Source organism: Gorilla gorilla, chromosome 5 (assembly GCF_029281585.2).
Source record: "Gorilla gorilla gorilla isolate KB3781 chromosome 5, NHGRI_mGorGor1-v2.1_pri, whole genome shotgun sequence".
In the NCBI taxonomy this organism is placed as follows: domain Eukaryota; kingdom Metazoa; phylum Chordata; class Mammalia; order Primates; family Hominidae; genus Gorilla; species Gorilla gorilla.
The window spans coordinates 184,294,226-184,317,717 of NC_073229.2; the positions used below are offsets into that span (position 1 = coordinate 184,294,226).

The 23,492-nt window shown below is 49.0% G+C and overlaps 1 protein-coding gene across 1 annotated transcript in view; it reads left to right on the top strand.

The window, feature by feature from the left end:
- IGF2R (insulin like growth factor 2 receptor) overlaps positions 1-23,492 on the top strand; it is a 139,217-nt gene that overhangs the window by 93,009 nt on the left and 22,716 nt on the right. The window contains exons 24-39 of the mRNA XM_019029518.4: positions 683-826; positions 933-1,108; positions 1,704-1,791; positions 2,588-2,803; positions 3,581-3,711; positions 3,984-4,081; positions 7,390-7,526; positions 9,826-10,016; positions 11,924-12,050; positions 12,779-12,898; positions 13,227-13,483; positions 13,772-13,990; positions 15,861-16,010; positions 18,215-18,376; positions 19,575-19,782; positions 20,104-20,250. Of these exons, the coding sequence (XP_018885063.2) occupies positions 683-826; positions 933-1,108; positions 1,704-1,791; positions 2,588-2,803; positions 3,581-3,711; positions 3,984-4,081; positions 7,390-7,526; positions 9,826-10,016; positions 11,924-12,050; positions 12,779-12,898; positions 13,227-13,483; positions 13,772-13,990; positions 15,861-16,010; positions 18,215-18,376; positions 19,575-19,782; positions 20,104-20,250 (2,571 nt within the window). The remainder of the gene's footprint in view (positions 1-682; positions 827-932; positions 1,109-1,703; positions 1,792-2,587; positions 2,804-3,580; positions 3,712-3,983; positions 4,082-7,389; positions 7,527-9,825; positions 10,017-11,923; positions 12,051-12,778; positions 12,899-13,226; positions 13,484-13,771; positions 13,991-15,860; positions 16,011-18,214; positions 18,377-19,574; positions 19,783-20,103; positions 20,251-23,492) is intronic.

The following is a 23,492-nucleotide window of genomic DNA, read 5'->3' on the forward strand; positions in this document are numbered from 1 at the left end:
TGGTGTGTATGCTTGGTTTTGCAGGCAGCGTGACATTTCTGTTATATATTCTCTTTGAATGCTGCCTAGAGTTGTAATGTTTTTCTTGAAGAGAATCTGACTATATAGTTAATGGTTTTAAGCTATCTTTTGGGATCAGATACATCTTAAGAACAGAGAAGAAAATGCAGAGGAAACACATTTCACATGTACTGTCAGAGCTTCTTATTTGAGGGTGAAAAAAAACGAAAAAGATGTTAAACTCCCTAAGCTGTGCCCTGGAAGCTGACAGTGTATACAGGAGACCTTGACCTCTGGGATTGACCCTGCCCGCTCTGCAACAGTGGTACTTCCTTGTCAAGGGCAGTGGGGGTTTGGCTTTTTTCTTTAAAGAGTCTTTAGGGTCTCACTATGTTGCCCAGGCTGGCCTTGAACTCCTGGTCCTAAGTGATCCTCCTGCCTCAGCCTCCAAAGTAGCTGAGTACAGGCGCATGCCACCAGGCCCGGCTGTGAAGGGCAGTTTTGAGGGACAGAGTGGGTGTGTTTTGTAGGCAAAGCCTCTCAGCCTCCTGTGGATTTCCTTATCCTCACAGTTAGGAATGCCAGGTTCACGCCTCCTCAGGGCTTATTTAGGGTGAAAGGCAGTTCTTGAGTGCTCACAAGGAGGCAGAGTTCTCCAGCGTGGTTTTTTGTTGTGTTTCAGACCTGGCTGGAAATGAGTACGACCTGACTGGCCTAAGCACAGTCAGGAAACCTTGGACGGCTGTTGACACCTCTGTCGATGGGAGAAAGAGGACTTTCTATTTGAGCGTTTGCAATCCTCTCCCTTACATTCCTGGATGCCATGGTGAGTTCTGCTTGGTGTCTTGATTGGCATCTGTTCATTTTATTAGAGCATTTGATTCAAGGTCATCGCCTTCCTCATGCCCAAACCACTTATTCTGTTCTTCCAGGCAGTGCAGTGGGGTCTTGCTTAGTGTCAGAAGGCAATAGCTGGAATTTGGGTGTGGTGCAGATGAGTCCCCAAGCCGCGGCGAATGGATCTTTGAGCATCATGTATGTCAACGGTGACAAGTGTGGGAACCAGCGCTTCTCCACCAGGATCACGTTTGAGTGTGCTCAGATATCGGTGTGTGTTCAGACCAGCAATAAGATGTTGTCCCTGGGTGACTCCATTTCCCATTTCCCTTGAACCTCTGAATCTTCTATCTGGTTTAAAACTTGCCTGTGTTTTCGTGGAGTTTCAGCCATTGCTAGGGTTTGACGAGAATGCACTCATTTCTTCAGGTCTTAAATGTTTAATAAATGTTATGTAGTTTGCACGTGGAGGTCAAAGATTGGGTACTAACTGTGGCTATCATTTATTTAATTTTTTTTTTTTTTTGAGATGGAGTCTTACTCTGTCACCCAGGCTGGAGTGCAGTGGTGCAATCTTGGCTCACTGCAACCTCCGCCCCCCAGGTTCAAGTGATTTTCCTGCCTCAGCCTCCCGAGTAGCTGGGATTACAGGCACCTGCCACCACGCCCAGCTAACTTTTGTATTTTTAGTAGAGACGGGGTTTCACCATCTTGGCCAGGCTGATCTTGAACTCCTGAACTTGTGATCCACCCATCTCGGCCTCCCAAAGTGCTGAGATTACAGGTGTGAGCCACCGTGCCTGGCCCCATTTGATTAATTTTTAAAATAAACAGGAAACAAATCAGGCTGCTGATTTATATTACAGGGCTCACCAGCATTTCAGCTTCAGGATGGTTGTGAGTACGTGTTTATCTGGAGAACTGTGGAAGCCTGTCCCGTTGTCAGAGTGGAAGGTAGGACTGGGCCTGTCCCTACGAGTCATTTTAAATGTATAGAGTAGCAGACGTTCTGAACGATGCCTTAGATATGAGACCGTGTGATAACAGCCATAGCTGGGGTCATGAGACACACGCTAGGGGGTGGATAATTTCTTTTCCTTGAGCTTTTTTTTTTTACTGAAGCATATTGCTAATTTCACGAGTGACATTTTCCTTGTGTGCCTGGATTGATGGGATTTTGGCGTCTGATGCTTGAAGACACTAATGTGGGGTTTGGTTTTGTGTTGTTTGATGAAGCAAGTCTTTATTCGGGGACCTAGACTTTCCTAGAAAGCTGTTTGCCAGGCGAGTTGTATTATATATAAACAAAATCATGTGGAAATGGCTTTTAATGCCCATTTATAGCTGGTATTTACCTAACCAAAAATTGTAAAAGTTTTTTTTTTTTTTTTTGAGACCGAGTTTTGCTCTGTTGCCAGGCTGGAGTGTAATGGCGCCATCTTGGCTCACTGCAACCTCTGCCTCTTGGGTTCAAGTGATTCTCCTGCCTCAGCCTCCTGAGTAGCTGGGACTACAGGGTGCCTGCCACCATGCCCAGCTAATTTTTGTATTTTTAGTAGAGACGGGGTTTCACCATGTTGGCCAGGATGGTCTAGATCTCTTGACCTAGTAATCCACCCGCCTCGGCCTCCCACAGTGCTGGGATTACAGGCGTGAGCCACTGCGCCCAGCCATTTGTAAAGCTTTTTGCTTGAAAATGTGAATGCGTGTGTGGTTGCAGTTGCCCTTCACTTCTTCCATGTTCTTGAAGGGGACAACTGTGAGGTGAAAGACCCAAGGCATGGCAACTTGTATGACCTGAAGCCCCTGGGCCTCAACGACACCATCGTGAGCGCTGGCGAATACACTTATTACTTCCGGGTCTGTGGGAAGCTTTCCTCAGATGTCTGCCCCACAAGTGACGAGTCCAAGGTGGTCTCCTCATGTCAGGAAAAGCGGGAACCACAGGGATTTCACAAAGTGGCAGGTACCATTGTTTGTCGTTTTCCTTTTGTTGCAAAGGAATGGAATTAAAATATTAAAATATTTTGCTGAAGATGAATTTTCCCTTGAGTCAGAAACATGAGTGTTCTACTGTAAAAAAAAAAAAAAAAAGAAAGCATATTAATGATATTTCGGATTTTGCTTGATTTTCTTAAACAGAGTACATACTGAAGGATGTTGGTAGAGCATGTCTATTTTATTCTTAGTTAGCCATGCCAGTTACTGACTCTAAGGTCATATTTCTCTTCTTTATTACAACATTGGGACACAGTGAGCTAGCCAGTGTTGGATGTTCTGGGGTAGTACTTGATAGCATTGAGTCACAGGGAGTGCATTTAGTACGAGGTTTGGCTGTAGAAATTACAGGGCACGCTGTTGGTCATTCATGCTGTTTCAGCAGTTGGGCAAGATTTAAATACATTTAGGAACTTGTAAAAATGAAGTCAAAGTAGCTGGTGGTGAGTACGTGGACAGCCCTCAGGCACAGTGGAGAAAGTGACATTCCCTTGGGTGATGAGGCTAAGGAATGCCTCACGTCATCATACACAGGTCAGTCTGTGACGCTGCAGCAGCCTTGGACAAGGGGAAGCCTGATTTTATTCCCAAAGTGTAATGTGACAGGAGTGCATGGTATGGTGCTGGGAGGCCAGGGATACTTTGTCCCACACTCTTCAGGGTGTGTGGTGTCACATGTCTTAGGCTAAGTTTGACAGCCTAGGGACCCGAACCAAACCTTGTTTAATGTTCTCCTTCTTTACAGGTCTCCTGACTCAGAAGCTAACTTATGAAAATGGCTTGTTAAAAATGAACTTCACCGGTGGGGACACTTGCCATAAGGTTTATCAGCGCTCAACAGCCATCTTCTTCTACTGTGACCGTGGCACCCAGCAGGTGAGCATGTACCGACGGCCCTCAGTGGGGTCTTCTCCCCACCCTCAGGCTGCTGGGATCGTATTAGAAAGAATCTGTCCTCAGATCTCATCAAATCTCCTGGTTAACTGAGTTTAAAATAACCATTTACAGAAAATATGTTGAAACTTTCATCAGTCAGTATTGATTTTCACGAACGTAACCATTCTTTACTATTTTCATTCTTAAAACTCAAAGCATAAACTGAAGTTTTGCATTCTCACTTTTATATATGTGCCTCTTAACTTTTTTAGCCAGTATTTCTAAAGGAGACTTCAGATTGTTCCTACTTGTTTGAGTGGCGAACGCAGTATGCCTGCCCACCTTTCGATCTGACTGAATGTTCATTCAAGTAAGTCAATGGATGTGTTGTCTCTTTTGGACAGACTAACTTGGTATGATTTTGCTTTAATAATTAATGGTCTTGGGTACAGGGGATTAGATTAGTCAGTTAATTTACCTAGGACTCGGTTTGCTCATATTAAAATGAGGAGTTGGGCTAGGTTAACTCTCAGCTCCGTCACCACCTTGAGCTGCTGTGGTGACTGCATGGGGAAGGGATTGGAGCTGAAGCAGAAAGTGGACACCTGGCCCTCTTGCGTGATCCACATGTCAGTGAGCAGAGTGGGCCAGGAGCGGTGTGGTGACCCCTGCGATGAAGGGAGGTCTTCGTTGCATGTGATCGTCCACAGAGCTGCTCTCAACAGCTTTGCCAGATCACCCTCTGGACACCTGGGGTCCCATCCTTAGAGATTTTGGTTTTGTGAGTCTGTGGTTCTGTTTTTTGGAGGGATGCCCTGGCAGTTCTGCCGTGTGAAACACCCAGTATGAGCCACTTGATCACTGTTGACTTTCCTGGGGGAAAGTGCAGGCGATTCTGTTTCCTTCCGGCCTTTGTCCTGTTGTGACATCGGTTATTTATGTAGGTGAAATCATCATTTAAGTTTTAGGAACGTATGTAAATGCAAGCATTTAGTAATTTATGTTCAGTGACTTTAAATCATAATTTTAGTAACCTTACCTTTTCCAGTTAACATTTTGTAAATATTTTCATGTGAAACAAATTTGTTTCTCATTTCTACTGGATGGGAAATGTCCTCAGTAGATATCCCCGGTTCACTTAGCAGTTCTCTTTCTGCCACGTGAGGCTGCCTTCAGTTTTCTGATATTTATATACAAGGAATAAAATTTTGATTTTCTTTGCACATAAAGCGTTTTTCCTAAAGATATGTGTATGTGTGTGTGTGTGTGTGTATATATATATATATATGTGTATTTTTTTTTGAGATGGAATCTCGCTCTGTCGCCCAGGCTGGAGTGCAGTGGCATGATCTTGGCTCACTGCAACCTCCTCCTCCCTGGTTCAAGCAATTCTCCTGTCTCAGCATCCCTAGTAGCTGGGATTACAGACACCACCATGCCTGGCTAATTTTTGTGGTGTTTTTTTTTTTTTTAATGAGACAGAGTCTTGCACTGTTGCCCAGGCTGGAGTGCAGTGGTGCGATCTCGAGTCACTGCAACCTCCACCTCCCAGGTTCAAGTGATTCTCCTGCCTCAGCCTCCCGAGTAGCTGGGATTAGAGGCGCCCGCCACCACACCCGGCTAATTTTTTTGTATTTTTAGTAGAGATGGGGTTCCACTATGTTGGCCAGGCTGGTCTCGAACTCCTGACCTCATGATTCGCCTGCCTTGGCCTCCCAAAGTGCTGGGATTACAGGTGTGAGCCACCGTGCCAGCCTATTTTTTGTATTTTTAGTAGAGACAGGGTTTCATCATGTTGGCCAGGCTGGTCTTGAATTGCTGACCACAGGTCATCCTCCATCTGCCTTGGCCTCCCAATGTGCTGGGATTATAGGTGTGAGCCACTGCGCCCGGCCTTCCTAAAGATATTTTTATGCTAAGTTTTTAAAAGTAGAATTAAATCAGAGGAGAATTTTATAATCTCATAATAAAAGTTAATATATGTCTATTGTAATTGAGAGTCCAAAAGTATTAATAGATGAAATTACCCACCCTCACCTCTCCCTCCCCTACCCCGAGCTTCACTCCACTTTTTACTATTTCTTCTTGTGGTTCTTTTTGGAACCTTCTATAACTCTAAACCTCTGTTTGTCAGCTTCTAATGGTGTCTGTTGACTCTCTTTTAAAAGATGAAAGCTGTCCTCACCTGTGCTGTTCTCCTCTCCTCTTTCCTCTGCCTTGGCTTTGTTAGTTCTATTTTTGTTTCTTCTATTGACTACTTGTAGAGCATTTGGTGATATTCACTAAGCTCTGTTCTTGTCCCATCACCTTCAGGCAGCTTTCCCTTCCTGCCACCTGCCCCTGGTTTGGGCACTCCTCCTCTCGTGCGTGCAGTACTGCAGCTGCCACTCCGAGGTCTCCCTGCCATGCCCCTTGTCACACGTTTGGCTAGTCCCACACAGTAATTAGAATGATCCTCTTGAGATATAAGTCCCACCATGTCGCTCTTGCTGAAACCTTCAATGCAGTGAGCGCCCATCTCATTGGGACCCACAGGCTGAAGTTCTTCCTCTGATGGACATGACCCCCGTGTTGTCTCTATCCTCACTTTCACTCTGTTCCAGCCACACGGGGTTTCTGCCTTTCTCAGGTTGTGTCAGGCTTATGTGCCTCGGGCCCTTTGCTCATGCTGTTCTCTGCCTGGGATGCGCTTTACTGGGTGCCAGGATGGTCAGTGATTCCATTTCTCTCAGAGTCTATTCACAGGTCCCCTTCTCGGTCACGCCTTCTCTGGCTCCACTGTCTAAAATTTCAACAGCTGCTTTCCTCTGCCCCCCGAACTTCATATCCCCCCATCTGCCTTTTTTCCTTCAGCTCTTACTTCCATCAAATACAGTAGGTATTTTTAAAAGTCTGTCTTGTTCACGGTCATTTTCTTCCACAGGTAATTTTGGTAAACTTTGTAAGATTGATGATGTTTATCTGTTTTGTTTAATACAGTACCCCCAGATTAGCACACAGCTTTTGAATGAATGACCAGTTTTTACTCCCCTCTGAAGCGCTAAGAGCTGCCGCTGAGGTGGCATCTGTAGTTGCTCCCGTCCCTGCTCCGTGGTGGCAGAGTTTGTGTCCCACTCATTGTTAATATTGCTCCTGGCATGGGGTTGGTTCCCAGTTACTGTCTGTATTTGGGATTTGTGTAGTTAGTGAACCTTTAGCCTGTGCAGAAAGGTCAGCAAGCCCATTTTAATTTCAGTAACCGCTGGCGGCCTTGGTTTTAAACAACAGGTGGTGTGCGGCTGCCCCGGGCATGGCCCCTGCTGTGTGTGCTCCTAGCATCTTGGCTGCTTACCTTTGTCACCAGCAAGTTCCAGTTGTCAGTGGCCTGAGCACAGATGGCACGCACTTTGCAGACTTGAGTTTTTCTGTTAAAATTTAAATTTTTTTTTAAGTGAGCCCAATAGTTTCCTGAACTATTATGTTCAGGGAAGTTATGTTGTTGCTGATTCTGATTGTGTGTGTGTGTGTGTGTGTGTGTGTGTGTGTGTGTGTGTGTGTGAGAGAGACAGAGAGAAGTCGAGTCTAAAGTTCTGTCAGGCTTAGACTATGCCTGAATACTTGAACGTTTCTAGACAGAGTGCCCAATGTTTAAAGAGAATATGACCAAGCCTAACTAACTGCGGGTTTTCTTCTTTTCAGAGATGGGGCTGGCAACTCCTTCGACCTCTCGTCCCTGTCAAGGTACAGTGACAACTGGGAAGCCATCACTGGGACGGGGGACCCGGAGCACTACCTCATCAATGTCTGCAAGTCTCTGGCCCCGCAGGCCGGCACTGGTGAGAGAGGGCCTCCTTGTGGGATGGTGATTGTAGTGAGTGCATCACAGGCTGGCACTGGTGAGAGAGGACCTCCTCGTGGGATGGTGATTGCAGTGAGTGTATCACAGGCTGGCACTGGTGAGAGAGGGCCTCCTCGTGGGGTGGTGTTTGCAGTGAGTGTATCACATTCTGGCACTGGTGAGAGAGGGCCTCTTTGTGGGATGGTGTTTGTAGTGAGTGTATCGAAGGCTGGCACTGGTGAGAGAGGGCCTCCTCGTGAGATGGTGATTGTAGTGAGTGTATCGAAGGCTGGCACTGGTGAGAGAGGGCCTCCTTGTGGGGTGGTGTTTGCAGTGAGTGTATCACAGGCTGGCACTGGTGAGAGAGGGCCTCCTCGTGGGGTGGTGTTTGCAGTGAGTGTATCACAGGCTGGCACTGGTGAGAGAGGGCCTCCTTGTGGGATGGTGATTGTAGTGAGTGTGTCACAGGCTGGCACTGGTGAGAGAGGACCTCCTCGTGGGATGGTGATTGTAGTGAGTGTATCACAGGCTGGCACTGGTGAGAGAGGGCCTCCTTGTAGGATGGTGATTGTAGTGAGTGTGTCACAGGCTGGCACTGGTGAGAGAGGGCCTCCTTGTGGGATGGTGATTGTAGTGAGTGTGTCACAGGCTGGCACTGGTGAGAGAGGACCTCCTCGTGGGATGGTGATTGTAGTGAGTGTATCACAGGCTGGCACTGGTGAGAGAGGGCCTCCTTGTGGGATGGTGATTGTAGTGAGTGTGTCACAGGCTGGCACTGGTGAGAGAGGGCCTCCTTGTGGGGTGGTGGTTGTAGTGAGTGTATCGAAGGCTGGCACTGGTGAGAGAGGGCCTCCTTGTGGGATGGTGATTGTAGTGAGTGTATCACAGGCTGGCACTGGTGAGAGAGGACCTCCTCGTGGGATGGTGTTTGCAGTGAGTGTATTGAAGGCTGGCACTGGTGAGAGAGGGCCTCCTTGTGGGATGGTGGTTACAATGAATGTATCGAAGGCTGGCACTGGTGAGAGAGGGCCTCCTCGTGGGGTGGTGGTTGCTCTGGTGAGAGAGGACCTCCTCGTGGGGTGGTGTTTGCAGTGAGTGTATTGAAGGCTGGCACTGGTGAGAGAGGGCCTCCTCGTGGGGTGGTGGTTACAATGGATGTATCGAAGGCTGGCACTGGTGAGAGAGGGCCTCTTCATGGGGTGGTGGCTTGTCATGAGTTTATCGGGGAAGAGCAAGTAGGATGGGGATTCTTTGGAGGCGCTTTACTCTCTGCAGCATGGACGTGGTTCGGCCGAGAAGCAGCAGGACGAAGAATGATTTAAGGGTGTTAACAGTTGATCCCTAGTATGGCCCAGGGTAAATCAGTGCTGAGGACTGCTGGGAACATGATAACCCTTTCTGAACATGAGGAGATAGAGATATAATAGATAGAAATAATAGCTATGGTGAGGAATCCTTCTTAGCAGGTAGAAGATGGGGGTTGTGACGTGGAGGTCCTGGTGTGTGCCTGCGTATGTTGAGAGTTGTATGGTCGGTCCTTTTGTGATGCAGGGACAGCTCACTCAAACCTGCAGTGCTTGGCTGAGACTGGATGTCAGCTGTACATGGGAAACCAAGGGCACCTCCAGGGATCTTGGTACCACTCATGGCCCCTTGGAACCCTGAAGATGAAACTCATCCCATGTTCGTGGAGTTTCATACAGCCCCACCTGCATCTTGGTGGCTCACCTCAAAGGCGGTGTGGTTATTTTTAGCTGCAGAAGTTGGTTCCATCCTCTGTGTGGTTTGAGGCTGTGGTTCCACTTCCCCTTGCTGCATTGTGCTGTGCAGACTTCGACAGTGGCTGTACCCCTGTGGCATGGGACTAGTTCTTCACCCAGGGCACATGGCACAGGCATTTTAGGGACTGGGAAACAGGCAGAATTCTTGGTAGCTTCTTGAATAAAGAAGGTGCATGGATGTAGGCCATTTAAAATGTTCCTCTGTCTTAATTTGGGAATATAACCTTCATCCTATATGGGGTTCAGAAAGAATTTCGACTGCTACAGCCTAGCTATCCCTCTACACTCACGCCCGCCTGCCCCAGTCCATCTGTGACAAAACAGCATGTAAGTGAGTGAGAACTAACGTGATGTCATTGTCATCTGACTTATGTGAAAGAAATAGCAGGTATTTTGAAGTGACTCTTAGAAAGCGTATGATGTTCTGCAGCGTGTGTGACATTTATTGCCTGATGAAGTTCTCTTCTAGCCTGGGGAGTCACTAAAGGCAACTCTTTCTTGTGTCTGGTGCTGCAGAGCCATGCCCTCCAGAAGCAGCCGCGTGTCTGCTGGGTGGCTCCAAGCCCGTGAACCTCGGCAGGGTAAGGGACGGACCTCAGTGGAGAGATGGCATAATTGTCCTGAAATACGTTGATGGCGACTTATGTCCAGATGGGATTCGGAAAAAGTCAACCACCATCCGATTCACCTGCAGCGAGAGCCAAGTGGTAAGGGACTGTTCCTGCGCCTTCTGCTGTTGCAGCTTTGGGAATTGAACCCATGTGCAGGGCGGTGAGCCGCACGTCCTCATCTGCCTTGGGATGCGAGTTCTAGAGCCTGGGATGATGCGCCCTTACCAGAGGTTGGGGGAACAGCGTCGCCACGGCCTGCAATCTGGGGAACCCTCGTGCTGTCTGGCTCCTAAGAAGCTTGCCTGGCAGTTCCCGACTCAGAATTGGTTCTCTTCAGAGTTTGACTCAGACCCCTAAAGGCTGTGGAGGAGATTGTTGTTTGACTACATGCCCTTTTGTCTTCACGGCGGCAGCTTGGGAAGCATGAGAAGGTTGGCTGGGCCCGGGTCACACGTAGCGCTGCCACTTCCCAGCCACATAACTTGGTTAATTACTCAGGTAGTCTGCCCTGCTCAGCCGTTCATAACATGAGGCATACTTGTCCTGCCCATTGCAGGGTTTCGAGAGAAGAGGTAGGAAGTGCCAGGTGTCATTTCTGACACACGGGAGATGCACAGTCAGTGAGCATGAATGCCTGTGATCAGTTCTTCCCTTACTTGTTTGGCATGCACATAAGCAGGTGTCAACTGCATGCAGGTTTTTCTGTGTGTGAGATTGTGGTGAGCCCCAGTGCTAGCGTGCATGACGAGCTCAGTGGCTGAGTTGGGCATTAACTCGGGCAGGACCAGCTCGCTGGGTGTCAGGGTGGCTCGCCCCATGCTCTCCAGCGGTGGGCAGCAGTGGTAGGGGAGCTTGGGATGGGGGGCTCCAGGAGCTTCAGGCCTGCCCTCTTGCCTGGAGCGGCAGGGAAGTTTCCTCCTGGGAAGATTGTGCAGAGGCTTAGTCCAGACTCATGAGCTGCTGGGTCCTCTGAGCATTCTCCTCTGTGACCTGAGAGGCTCATAGCCGAGGACAAAAGGGCTGCCCCACATGTGGGGGGTAAAGGTGAGAGGGTGTGTGGGGCCCCTGTGCCCAGGGCCCAGAAGGCTGGGAGGGAAGGGTGAAGGGGTGTGTGGGGTTCCCCATGTCCAGAGCCCAGGAGGCTGGGAGGGAAGGATGAGGGTGGTGTGTGGGGGCCTCTGTGCCCAGGACCCAGGAGGCTGGGAGGGAAAGGTGAAGGGTGTGTGGAGGCCCTGTGCCCCGGACCCAGGAGGCTGGGAGGGAAGGGTGGGGGTGTGTCGAGGCTCCTGTGCCCAGGGCCCGGGAGGCTGGGAGGGAAGGGTCAGGGGTGTGTGGAGGCCCCTGTGCCCAGGGCCCAGGAGGCTGGGAGGGAAGGGTCGGGGGTGTGTGGAGGCCCCTATGCCCAGGGCCCGGGAGGCTGGACTGCAGCGTCACTTATCAGGGTGCCCAGCAGGAATCATGGGGTTTACCTGGGAAGGAAGGTGCTGCTGAACTCATCATGCTAACTCTGCAGTGGACATGAAGCGTTTTGAGATGAGCAGAGTAAGCCTTGGCTGGTGCCAGTGGGAGGATGCGTGGAATGGGCTAGTTTTCTTGGTGGATCTTTTTGTTTTGACTGTGATAATGGATTTTACCTCATTTGGTTTTTAGAATTTTATCAATGATTTACACATTTGTGTCTCCCGGTAGCCCTTCCAGCATCCTTTGCACACCTGTCCCCAACCCCTGTCCTGTTCCTCAGCCTGAGGGAGCTTCCTGGTCCCCTAAGTGTGTTGCTGCCTATGGGTGTTTCACTTACCTGCAGGGGAAGCCCATGGTGGCAGCTCAGGACACATTCTGACCCTTTGCTTTTCCTAATCTGCACCTCATCCCACAGGCACATGGAGACAGAAATGTCACATGCTGTGGAGTTTTTCAGAGAAGCTTCCACTTGTAAGTTGAAATCATGATAGACATGGAGATTTTGCATGATGCCTTCAGGACCTGTCTGTGCTTTGTTGTAGAACTCCAGGCCCATGTTCATCAGTGCCGTAGAGGACTGTGAGTACACCTTTGCCTGGCCCACAGCCACAGCCTGTCCCATGAAGAGCAACGAGCATGATGACTGCCAGGTCACCAACCCAAGCACAGGTGAGAGGTGGTGCCAGTCGTTAACCCCAGCGCAGGTGAGAGACGGTGCCCCCACCAAACCCAGCTCATCAGGGGAGAGACCCAAAGAGAAGCTATGGGCAGCAGGCGCCCTGGGCGGAGGTGTCATGGTGTGTGGGTGTGTTTGGCCTTTCTCTGGATGGGCCGCTGTGTGTTCTCCTGGCTCTCCTTCAGTGGAGGAGAGAATGCTCCTGCAGAGAATCCATCCCTCCTGTCACTCTCCTGGTGTGAGAGGTGCTCCTGACTGGGGTTACTGACAGTGTCAGTCCAGCAGCTCTAGGCTCTCCAGAGCAGGTTAGAGCTAGCCCCTGGCTGCCTTTCAGCATCAGCGTAGTGGATTACCAGGAGTCTCTCACCTGCCCTTGTGCTGGGCACCCGGAAAGGCACAGGCACAGTCCATTGGCAGCAAGAGGTGTGCTGGGCAGGCTCTCCCCATGCCCACGAGACTCTTAGTGGCTGCTGTGGTGTGGCCCAGCAGAGGGTGCTGTGAGCCACGATCTTTTCCGCTAAAGATGGGACATCTCATGGATCAAGGGACTGACAGTCTCATGATACAGCCTGGCTGTTGGTGGAGGATTTAGGACAGGGGTCGTGGTGAGAAGTCAGAAGTCCCGATGCTGACATAATCTGTGCGTGAGCTCGCCGATGATGAGCCTCCCAAGTCTCAGCTCCCTGGAGTCACTGTGTCCCCATCTTCTTCCACCCTACAGGACACCTGTTTGATCTGAGCTCCTTAAGTGGCAGGGCGGGATTCACAGCTGCTTACAGCGAGAAGGGGTTGGTTTACATGAGCATCTGTGGGGAGAATGAAAACTGCCCTCCTGGCGTGGGTGAGTGCTGTGGTCTCTCGTGTGTTGTCTGACTCTCCCGTCCTCTGGGGTTGTCCTCGGTCTCTTTGCATGCCAATGGCAAAAAGGATGAGCAGAGCCAGGAAGCTGAGACGCTTTTGTCTCCTGCAGCAGTCAGCCCATGTGGGGGACACACGGTTGTGTGATGGAATGAACATTCAGTGTAAAACAATGGTTAAAGCCGGATTGGACACTTGAAGTTATAAGTGTTGGCTGTGAAATTGATGGTCCTGACTTGTGAAAGTTCTCATCAGAAAATTGACCATTGAGTCTGTGATTGTGTTTTCTCCACCTTTCCCTTGTGGTGCAGGGGCCTGCTTTGGACAGACCAGGATTAGCGTGGGCAAGGCCAACAAGAGGCTGAGATACGTGGACCAGGTCCTGCAGCTGGTGTACAAGGATGGGTCCCCTTGTCCCTCCAAATCCGGCCTGAGCTATAAGAGCGTGATCAGTTTCGTGTGCAGGCCTGAGGCCGGGCCAACCAATAGGCCCATGCTCATCTCCCTGGACAAGCAGACGTGCACTCTCTTCTTCTCCTGGCACACGCCGCTGGCCTGCGAGCAAGCGGTGAGTTTTCAAATGGGCACGGGAGAAGTGCATGTTCAGTGCCCGGCTGCACCCAGGCCCCTTCATCAGGTTCACTTGCCCACTAGTAGATGCCCAGCTGAACTGTCCACTCCTGATCACCCCAATAATAAAGTTGACTGGAAGTGCCCAGTGCTACGTAATGAAGCATTTTGACACCTTTCTACTTTTTTTTGTTGTTGTTATTCAGCTTTTAAATTCTTATGGATGACCTAGTGGTGATTAGGAAAATTTTTTTGTAGACTCAAAGCAGTCTTTCCTACTTAACAGACCGAATGTTCCGTGAGGAATGGAAGCTCTATTGTTGACTTGTCTCCCCTCATTCATCGCACTGGTGGTTACGAGGCTTATGATGAGAGTGAGGATGATGCCTCCGATACCAACCCTGATTTCTACATCAATATTTGTCAGCCACTAAATCCCATGCATGGAGTGCCTTGTCCTGCCGGAGCCGCTGTGTGCAAAGTTCCTATTGATGGTCCCCCCATAGTAAGTATGACAAATCCAAGGGTGGAGATAATTTTTGCAAGACTTTTAGTGATAACCTTTGCATTGTTTCTTGCCTTCAGTGGAGAGTTGCTCAAGCATAAAAAAAATGGAGAAAGTAAGTGGGACTGTGTATGTTCTGGGTCCGCTACGGGAAGATTAAAGGTTTGCACATTGAACTGTTTGCTGATGATGGTAGCCAGCCAGTCTTTGAGCATGGGAGGTAACATGAATATGTGTGTAGGGACTTTACTTGTCATGAGCCTCAGGGTTGACCCAAATCAAGAAGTTTTTAGGTGAAGTGACAGGAAAGCACACTGGCCTAGCCTGGTTTCTTTGCGTGAAATGCCTTGTCTTCTGTAGTTAAAACGCTTGCGAAATGCAAACAGGTTCTTTGGCAAGGAGTTATAATTAAGGGCAAGAGTACGTTTGCTAATAGCTAAATATTTTGCCTTGAAAGCTTTGGTTTTATGCATTAAAAAATTATTTTGTAGAGATGGGAGTATTGCTATGTCACCCAGCCAGGCTGGCCTCAGGCTCCTGGCCTTAAGTGAGCCTCCTGAAGTGCTGGGATTACAGGCATGAGCCACAGTGCCTGGCTTGCTAGCATGTTTTAATAGAAATTTGGATCTTTAAAAATTGTCTCCATGAGTTATATTCATATTTTGTCAAATCCTTGGTATGTTTTAATACTTGAATGTATCTCACAAGTCGTCTGTATTTCTATCTGTATCATCTTATTATGCTTTAAAGATGGATCCTCTTGTAACATATCTAGATGTCCTTTAGAAAGATGGACATTATATGTGGCAGTGATATGGGGAGATGTCAGGAGTGTGTAAGGAGATCGGCCACAGCGTGAATTAGCATAGCTCCAGCTCTGTGTGAGATGGAGGCCTGGACAAGCTGAGTCTCCCCAGGAAGCTCTTTGGTAGCGTCCTTTCTGACAGCGCAGACCGGGGATCCTCGATCGGGAATCATTGCCTGGCCACCCATTGTCAAATGTTAAAAGATGTAGAAAGTTCTTTAACTGGAGAAGGTGTGGTGCCACGTGGTCTGAACATGCCCCGCAGTGGTGAATGAAGAGCACTGTAGCTGAGAACAAAATCATGGGGAAGCTGCTTATACACACACTCACACCCACATGCACACACACGTGCATGCATACACACATTCATCACATACACCGTTCCTGGCCATTCACCTTTATTTACTTTTTAAAAATAAAAAAAGAGTTTTTTTTTTTTTCTCATAATACTCAGACTGGTCTTTTATTTATTTGTTTATTCACTCAAAAATATCTCTTGGGCAGCCGCTGTGTGCCAGGTGCTGTGCTAAGCAATGAAAATGAACAGTGAACACCTCCTGTCCCCTCTCCCAAGGACATAGCCAGTGGTTACTGCTGGGCCACGTCAGTGGGCAGTCCCGGGGCAGCACTGGGCAGTGAGGGTGGCAGGTCAGCATGGAGGTTCCGGCCTTCCCCTGTCAGGTGGTGGGAGGACCGTGTAGCATCCTTGGAGGTTTTTCAGGTTCCGGGCTTCCCTCATCAGCTGATGGGAGGACTCTGTAGTATCCTTGATGTGACTGGAGAGATTCTTATTGCTTAGGATCTTTGAAAATTGAAGATACCTAGAAATAGAACCAACCTTAGAACTAACGTTAGGATCAAAACGATAACCACTGACATACGGAGGTTACACAGCATCTGTCAAGCCTTCCAACTGGAGTTGGTATAAACCCAGTTTCTTTAGATGCTGCTCATTCTCAGAACCTATGAGGTCTGGTTTTTGCAATTCTGTATCAATTCTTAATTCCACTAACCTTGGGAACGGTTAATTTCCTGAAATACTGTTTGCCCTCGCTCTTTGTTTAGGATATCGGCCGGGTGGCAGGACCACCAATACTCAATCCAATAGCAAATGAGATTTACTTGAATTTTGAAAGCAGTACTCCTTGCTTAGCGGACAAGCATTTCAACTACACCTCGCTCATCGCATTTCACTGTAAGAGAGGTGTGAGCATGGTAAGTGTGGGCCTGTGACGATCTAGATGCTCAACTGCGGATTAGTGAGCCAAGGCTAGACAACCAGAAAGTGCGTGTCAGGTCCAAGGATACTCTTATTCAAAATGTCTGCCTTGGGTAAGATGGTATGCTAGTGGTGTGTCTGAATAATTTAAACCACTGATTGAGGGCTGAGTGAGCTCCCCCGCAGTTAACAGCATATAGAAACTTGCTGTAATTTAAAAACATAGAACACAAGTATAGAAATGACATTCAGCTTTGACTGCTGATGCATAAAAGTGTCATAACTTTTGTTTTTACTTTAACAATTACCGATTTTATTCTAACTGGGAAGTCAGAAAGACATTTGGGCAGCTATAGTCACTCAGGACATAGCCCAGAAGTTAACAAGTAACAAAAGATCCCTGGAATCAGAATAGCTACAACAAAATGGCACCTTTTACTTATAAGGAGGTATTGACTTCCATTTTGTGTGCATTAAAAAAAGAATACCAGCTTCCATTATAATGAGTTCGGTATTGGTTATAGTCTTTGAGGACATTTTCTTTTGACCCCTGCTCTGTGAGATAAATTGGTAGATTATGGCCCCTATTCCACAGGGACTCAGAGTAGCTCTGCAGGGGCAGAGCCAGGTCCCAGCTACTGCACAGGGGAACAGCTCTTTGCTCCAGGGACACAGCACCGCAGCCTGTCGTCTGTGCTTCTGAAATCTGTGAAGCTCTGAAAACTTGGGGCTCCTTTGACATGAATGGACTGAGGCTATTTATGGTGTGGATTTGTCCCACCTAATGTGGATATTGATACATCTAGCTGCAGAAATATTAATATGTTTGATCACAGGATCTGGGGGTGTGAGAATTGCCTCTTAAAATCCTAATAAAGATGTTGGATTCCAAGGCTCATCTGACCCCTAGGAGTTCAGGTGATGGATTAGGATCTGTTGGGTGTCTCGTAATTCTGATAAAGATATCCTTCTGATGTTTGGGCCTGGAGCAGGTTTGTAAAGGGACTGTTAGACATGGGTGTGCTGACAGTGACAGAAAGTGACCTGGCAGCCGCCTGAGCAGTGAGAGAGACAGTATTTGAGAAGGAGGAGGAAACAGTCCTGCTGTTTGGGGCTACTCCACAGGGGCCCAGAGCACCTCAAAGCCCTTGGATGTGTTCATGAATCTTAGAGTGTAGTGACAGTCCTAGTTAGTAAGGAAAGGCAGAGCTGTATTCAGTCCACCCATTGCGTCTGTTTACAAGCGTATTGGCATATTTTTATAGGGGTGTCTGGGTGTGCCTCTGTAGATGCACACAGCATGGGGCAACGTGGACTTTGCCTTGAGGGGGGCTTCTGCATTAAGTTCTTCGTTCTTTAAAGGACAGTCTTCACTTCTAAGACCCGCCTCATCATGAGTGATGCTCTGTTATCTACACCACCAGCTAAGGAGTGTGGAACTATGCCTTGCTTTGACTCTGCTGCCAACGTGACAAATCGAATTAGCTAATGTGATTTTAGTTAATTCTCAGCAGCTGCACATTGAGGGTGATTAGTGTTTACTTGATTTTAGAAATGAAGCATCTTATGCTGAATGTGTGTTCTAGTGTTCCAGAAAGATTTTTAGAAGATTTTTCTTCCCCAGCAGTTTTCATTTTCAATGGAAGTACTTTTACCACTGAATCATAGGGAAAAAGATGCTTAACATTAATTACAAATGGAATTCCTGAGAGCTGCCTCATCTTTTTTTGTTGCTGTTGAGTGAGGGAGGGAATAAATAAAGTGATTCTAGAATACTTGGCCTATGGAATATCTGGCCATGTGGCATCTTGCCCCCTGAATAAATGTCTCCCGTGTCTAGAGACAGTAGATTGGAGCACTTGTGAGGCAGGGTCTCGGTTTCACAGACCTCTCTCATGACATTTAAGCCCTCCCCCTTTCTTCCTTTGAACCCGTAGCCCAGAACACTGAGGCTTTCTCTCTAAGTAGAAGACAAGACCTGGATTCAGCCAGGGAGCTCATGGGATATGTAGGGGGCAAGGGCGGGGTGATGTCTGTGCCTTGAAGATGGCATTGGGTCTTTCAGCTGCTGTTGTCTAGCATCCCTTCCCTCTGAGAGGCCGCTATGGGTTATGCACAGCCCCTGTAGGGACGTGGTGTGTCACTGCTATCTATCCCTATGCCATGGGGTTTTTAAGACCCGTGCTCTTCCTGGCAACAGGGAATGCCTAAGCTGTTAAGGACCAGCGAGTGCGACTTTGTGTTCGAATGGGAGACTCCTATCGTCTGTCCTGATGAAGTGAGGATGGACGGCTGTACCCTGACAGATGAGCAGCTCCTCTACAGCTTCAACTTGTCCAGCCTGTCCACGAGCACCTTTAAGGTAATGCGTTCACCCTGGGCGGGTGCCAGGTGCTGTGAGGCTGCCGGGAGTGTTTTGGATAATGTGGTACCTGTGAGCTGAGAGGGTGTATGTGGCCACTGGGCAGCATCTTGGCGCTCTCATAGGGCATGCCAGGTCTCAGGAAGGTTCCTGGATTGCGTGGCCGACTCAGCGCAGCTGACACTTGCGTTGTACCTCATGGCTCTGCGCTTAAGGCTTTTTGATGATCAAGTAACCTCATGAGGCGGGTAGTGGGACCCTTTGTATCAGACAGAGAGCAGGTGGGGCAGCCCGGAGACATGAATGTAAGGTATCCATGGGGGCAGGGCCAGCTCCTGGGTGGCTGAAATCTACAGGGATTTATTTCCTCCAACCTGGCTGAAGATGATCAAGGCAGTTGTTTGCTGATTGTGGCAGCTGTGGGAGGAGGGAGGTAGGAGGTGCCCTGGAATTGAGAGGCACTTGGGCACGTGCCTCCATGCCATGCCAGAGCCCTGGCGTGTGCTGGTTCTTTGGGCTGCTGGTCTTACTGATGTGGTGTCGTGATCACTGGTGCCTGGGGGCCCCTGACTCCCTAAACCTAGATATCTAGACGTTACCATGCCAGTGCCTGGACTGGGGTATGGAACCCCAGCACCTGCTGTGGCACGGCGGCTGGTGAGTGATGAGCCTGGAGTTTTGGGCCCAGGTGTCAACACCCTGGCTCCTGTGATGGAGCCCTCTGCCTGGGTACAGGTCCTCCCGACAGGTGTGCAGCAGGTGTGAGCCTTCTGGGTGCTGGGTGGGCCAGGAGAGTCAGGTCCATGCTTCAGCGTGCAGCGTCGGCTCTGCTCATTCACTCACTTGGCCCACACAACGTCTTATTACACAGGTGAGGGAGGTGGGGTGACCCCACTGCTGGGTCCCTTCCCACTGGGCTCTGACTGGAGACGACAGCCAGAGCAGTGGCTGGCTGGTGGGGGTGGCCGAGGCCCCCAGCAGGGAGCAGGAGGAGCAAGCAAGCTGGGCCTAGGGGTTGGGGGAGGCCCCCCAGGGAAAACCTAGGGCCAAGGCGATTGCGTGGCTCTGATGCACACAGAGGAGCCTTTGCTCTTCTGCATGAGCCTGCCTCCAGCACCAGCTGCAATAGTGGTTCTCTCTTCACTTTGAGACCTGGGTGCTGCCACTCTGCTGATGGCCACGCATGGTTTTTGTCCAGGTGACTCGCGACTCGCGCACCTACAGCGTTGGGGTGTGCACCTTTGCAGTCGGGCCAGAACAAGGAGGCTGTAAGGACGGAGGAGTCTGTCTGCTCTCAGGCACCAAGGGGGCATCCTTTGGACGGCTGCAATCAATGAAACTGGATTACAGGCACCAGGATGAAGCGGTCGTTTTAAGTTACGTGAATGGTGATCGTTGCCCTCCAGGTAAATATTTGCAATGAGGTAAACTTCAAGCTCATAGTAAACTAGAAATTAGACATAGCAGCAGAAAGAAGCTGCGGAGTGGAGCTCCACGGTCCTATGAGTGCTGTAACCTTGGGCGTTAATGTGAGCTGTTCCTCTGTACACCCCCGGTGTGAATGCTGGTGTTCTCTCAGTTGCCTGGTGAGTTTTGGCAGGTGAATGCCGGTTGTCACGTAGGTGCTTTAGGATGGGCGGCTTCCTTAGGGACTCCTGCTGCATTCTGAGGTGATTGTGCCTGGCGAGGCACAGCTGCCACACTGATAATGTTCTTCTTCTTTCCAGAAACCGATGACGGCATCCCCTGTGTCTTCCCCTTCATATTCAATGGGAAGAGCTACGAGGAGTGCATCATAGAGAGCAGGGCGAAGCTGTGGTGTAGCACAACTGCGGACTACGACAGAGACCACGAGTGGGGTTTCTGCAGACACTGTAAGTAGGACGGCTCTGCGTCCCCACATGGCCTGGGGCCTTGATACTCTCAAGGCTTGATTCACACTGAGACCTTTGTGGATGCCCCAGTCAGTGGCAGGAATTCTCTTGCATAAAATATTTTCTTACTCGGGCTGTTTCCCACAGAGAAACGTTTGAATTGCTCTGTGGGATTGCTGGGTAACTGTATCTACAGACCGTGGTAGAGCTGCCATGAGATGCTGTGCTGGGTGGCTGGCTAGGCCCACTCACTAGCCGGAGGGCCTTGTGTCCACATACCAGGTTTTAGCCCTGGTGGTTCAGATTATGCCTCAGGAAAATGAATGTCTGCTATGGGTCTTCAGGATTCTGAAGCTAGTGAGGATTCCGGTAAACCAGGCGACTCATTTATTGACTTTCTGCCATGTGGCAGCCCAGGTGGGGACGGAGGTTTCTTGGTGAGCCACACTCAGTGCCTTGCCCCTGCAGTGCTCAGGAAGTTTGATGAGAGGAGCCAATTGCTGTGACTTGTGTCTACGGACCGTGAGATGAGAGAAATGCATGAAAAATTACTAATTTTTGGCCAGGCGCGGTGGCTCATGCCTGTAATCCCAGCACTTTGGGAGGCTGAGGCGGGTGGATCACGAGGTCAGGAGATTGAGACCATCCTGGCTAGCATGGTAAAATCCCGTCTCTACTAAAAATACAAAAAAAAAAAAATTAGCTGGGCGTGGTGGCGGGCGCCTGTAGTCCCAGCTACTGGGGAGGCTGAGGCAGGAGGATGGTGTGTACCCAGGAGGCGGAGCTTGCAGTGAGCCAAGATCGTGCCACTGCACTCCAGCCTGGGTGACAGAGCGAGACTCCATCTCAAAAAAAAAAAGAAAAATTACTAATTTTCATAAATGTCCAGTATCGGGGGAACCAGCCCCCGATTTTTCAACATAGGTTCTTTTCTATTTCCCTAAGTGTTGGCCGGTCTGAGAAATAAGGGGAAAGAGTACAAAAGAGAGAAATTTTAAAGCTGGTGTCCGGGGGAGACATCACATGTCAGCAGGTTCTGTGATGCCCTCTGAGCCGCAAAACCAGCAAGTTTTTATTAGCAATTTTCAAAGGGGAGGGAGTGTACGAATAGGGTGTGGGTCATGGAGATCACATGCTTCAAGGATGACAAAAGGTCACAAGGCAGAAGGTCAGGGCAGGATCACAAGGTCAGGGTGAAACTAGAATCACTAAAGAACTTCCATGTCCCACTGTGCACACATTGTGAGGGTTCAAGAGCAGAGAACTGGTCTAACTAGAATTCGCCAGGCTGGAATTTCCAAATCCTAGCAAGCCTGGGGGTGCTGCAGGAGGCCAGGGCATATTTCATCCCTTATCTGCAACTGCATAAGGCAGACACCCCCAGAGTGGCCATTTAAGAGGCCCCCCTGCCTTCCCCCCGGGAATGCATTCTTTTCCCAGGGCTGTTAATTATTAATATTCCTTACTGGGGAAAGAATTCAGCGATATTTCTCTTACCTGTTTTCGGTAATAAGAGAAATATGGCTCTGTCCTGCCTGGCCCACAGTCAGCCAGACTTTAAGGTTATCTCACTTGTTCCTTGAAAATCACTGTTATCCTGTTCTTAAGGTGCCCAGATTTCATATTGTTCAAACACACATGCTTTACAATTTGTGCAGTTAATGCAGTCATCACAGGGTCCTGAGGCGACATACATCCTCAGCTTACGAAGATGATGGGATTAAGAGATTAAAGTAAAGACAGGCATAGGAAATTATAATATTGATTGGGGAAGTCATAAATGTCCATGAAATCTTCACAATGTATGTTCTTCTGTCACGGCTTCAGCAGGTCCCTCCGTTCGTGTTCCCTGACTTCCCGCAATAGTCCAGGGACCAAAATGGGATGTATTAAGGAACCAAACGTGTTAAATTTACAAAGGATTGCTATAGCTTTGTTTTGAGGCTTATTTTGACAAAACGTTATTCCCTATTTTCTGAATCACACTCCTGTTTTCAAGTACTTGTAGGTATTACATTATTATCTTAAATTTTTTTTTTTTTTGAGATGGAGTTTTGCTCTTGTTGCCCAGGCTAGAGTGCAGTGGTGCAGTCTTGGCTCACTGCAAGCTCCACCTTCTGGTTTCAAGTGATTCTCCTGCCTCAGCCTCCCAAGTAGCTGGGATTACAGGGGCCCGCCACCTCACCCAGCTAATTTTTTTGTATTTTTGGTAGAGATGGGATTTCACCATGTTGGTCAGGCTGGTCTCCAACTGCTGACCTCATGATCCACCCACCTCGGCCTCCCAGAGTGCTGGGATTACAGGCAAGAGCCACCGCACCCAGCTATCTTAATTTTTTTTGTGATCATTAGTAGATTGGTCAAATATTGAATACCCGTCTGAGGAATCACCTAGGGCTGTGGGGTTATTAAGAAGTACGATGAAAGGCTGTATGCCAAGGAGCTGGGTCTATTTGGAGTCAGGATACACATGAGTGAATCAACACGAGATGTGGCCAGGGCAGCACGTGGGGTGTTGCCAGATGGCGGATGGAGTCTGCAGGTGCTCCTGAGGCAGCATGGGGAAGGCGTGCAGGAACGCGCCCTGGTGCAGGCCTTGGTCTGACATTCTCCCACCTCTGCTCCCCTGAAGGGGTGGCCTGCCCCTCCACACTTGTGTGTATTTCTAGTCGGGTGGGATGAGAGACTGAGAAAAGAAATAAGACACAGAGACAAAGTATAGAGAAACAACAGTGGGCCCAGGGGACCGGCACCGGCCTCTGAGTTCCCTCAGTTTTTATTGATTATTATTTTCATTATTTTAGCAAAAAAGGAATGTAGTAGGAGAGCAGGGTGATGATAAGGAGAAGGTCAACAAAAAACATGTGAGCAAAAGAATCTATATCATAATTAAGTTTAAGGGAAGGTACTATGCCTGGACGTGCACATAGGCCAAATTTATGTTTCTCCCTACCCAAACATCTCAGCGGAGTAAAGAATAACAAGGCAGCATTACTGCAAACATGTCTCGCCTCCCGCCACAGGGCAGCTTTTCTCCTATCTCAGAGTTGAACAAATGTACAATCGGGTTTTATACCGAGACATTCAGTTCCCAGGGGCAAACAGGAGACAGTGGCCTTCCTCCATCTCAACTGCAAGAGGCTTTCCTCTTTTACTAATCCACCTCAGCACAGACCCTTTACGGGTGTCAGGCTGGGGGACAGTCAGGTCTTTCTCATCCCACGAGGCCATATTTCAGACTA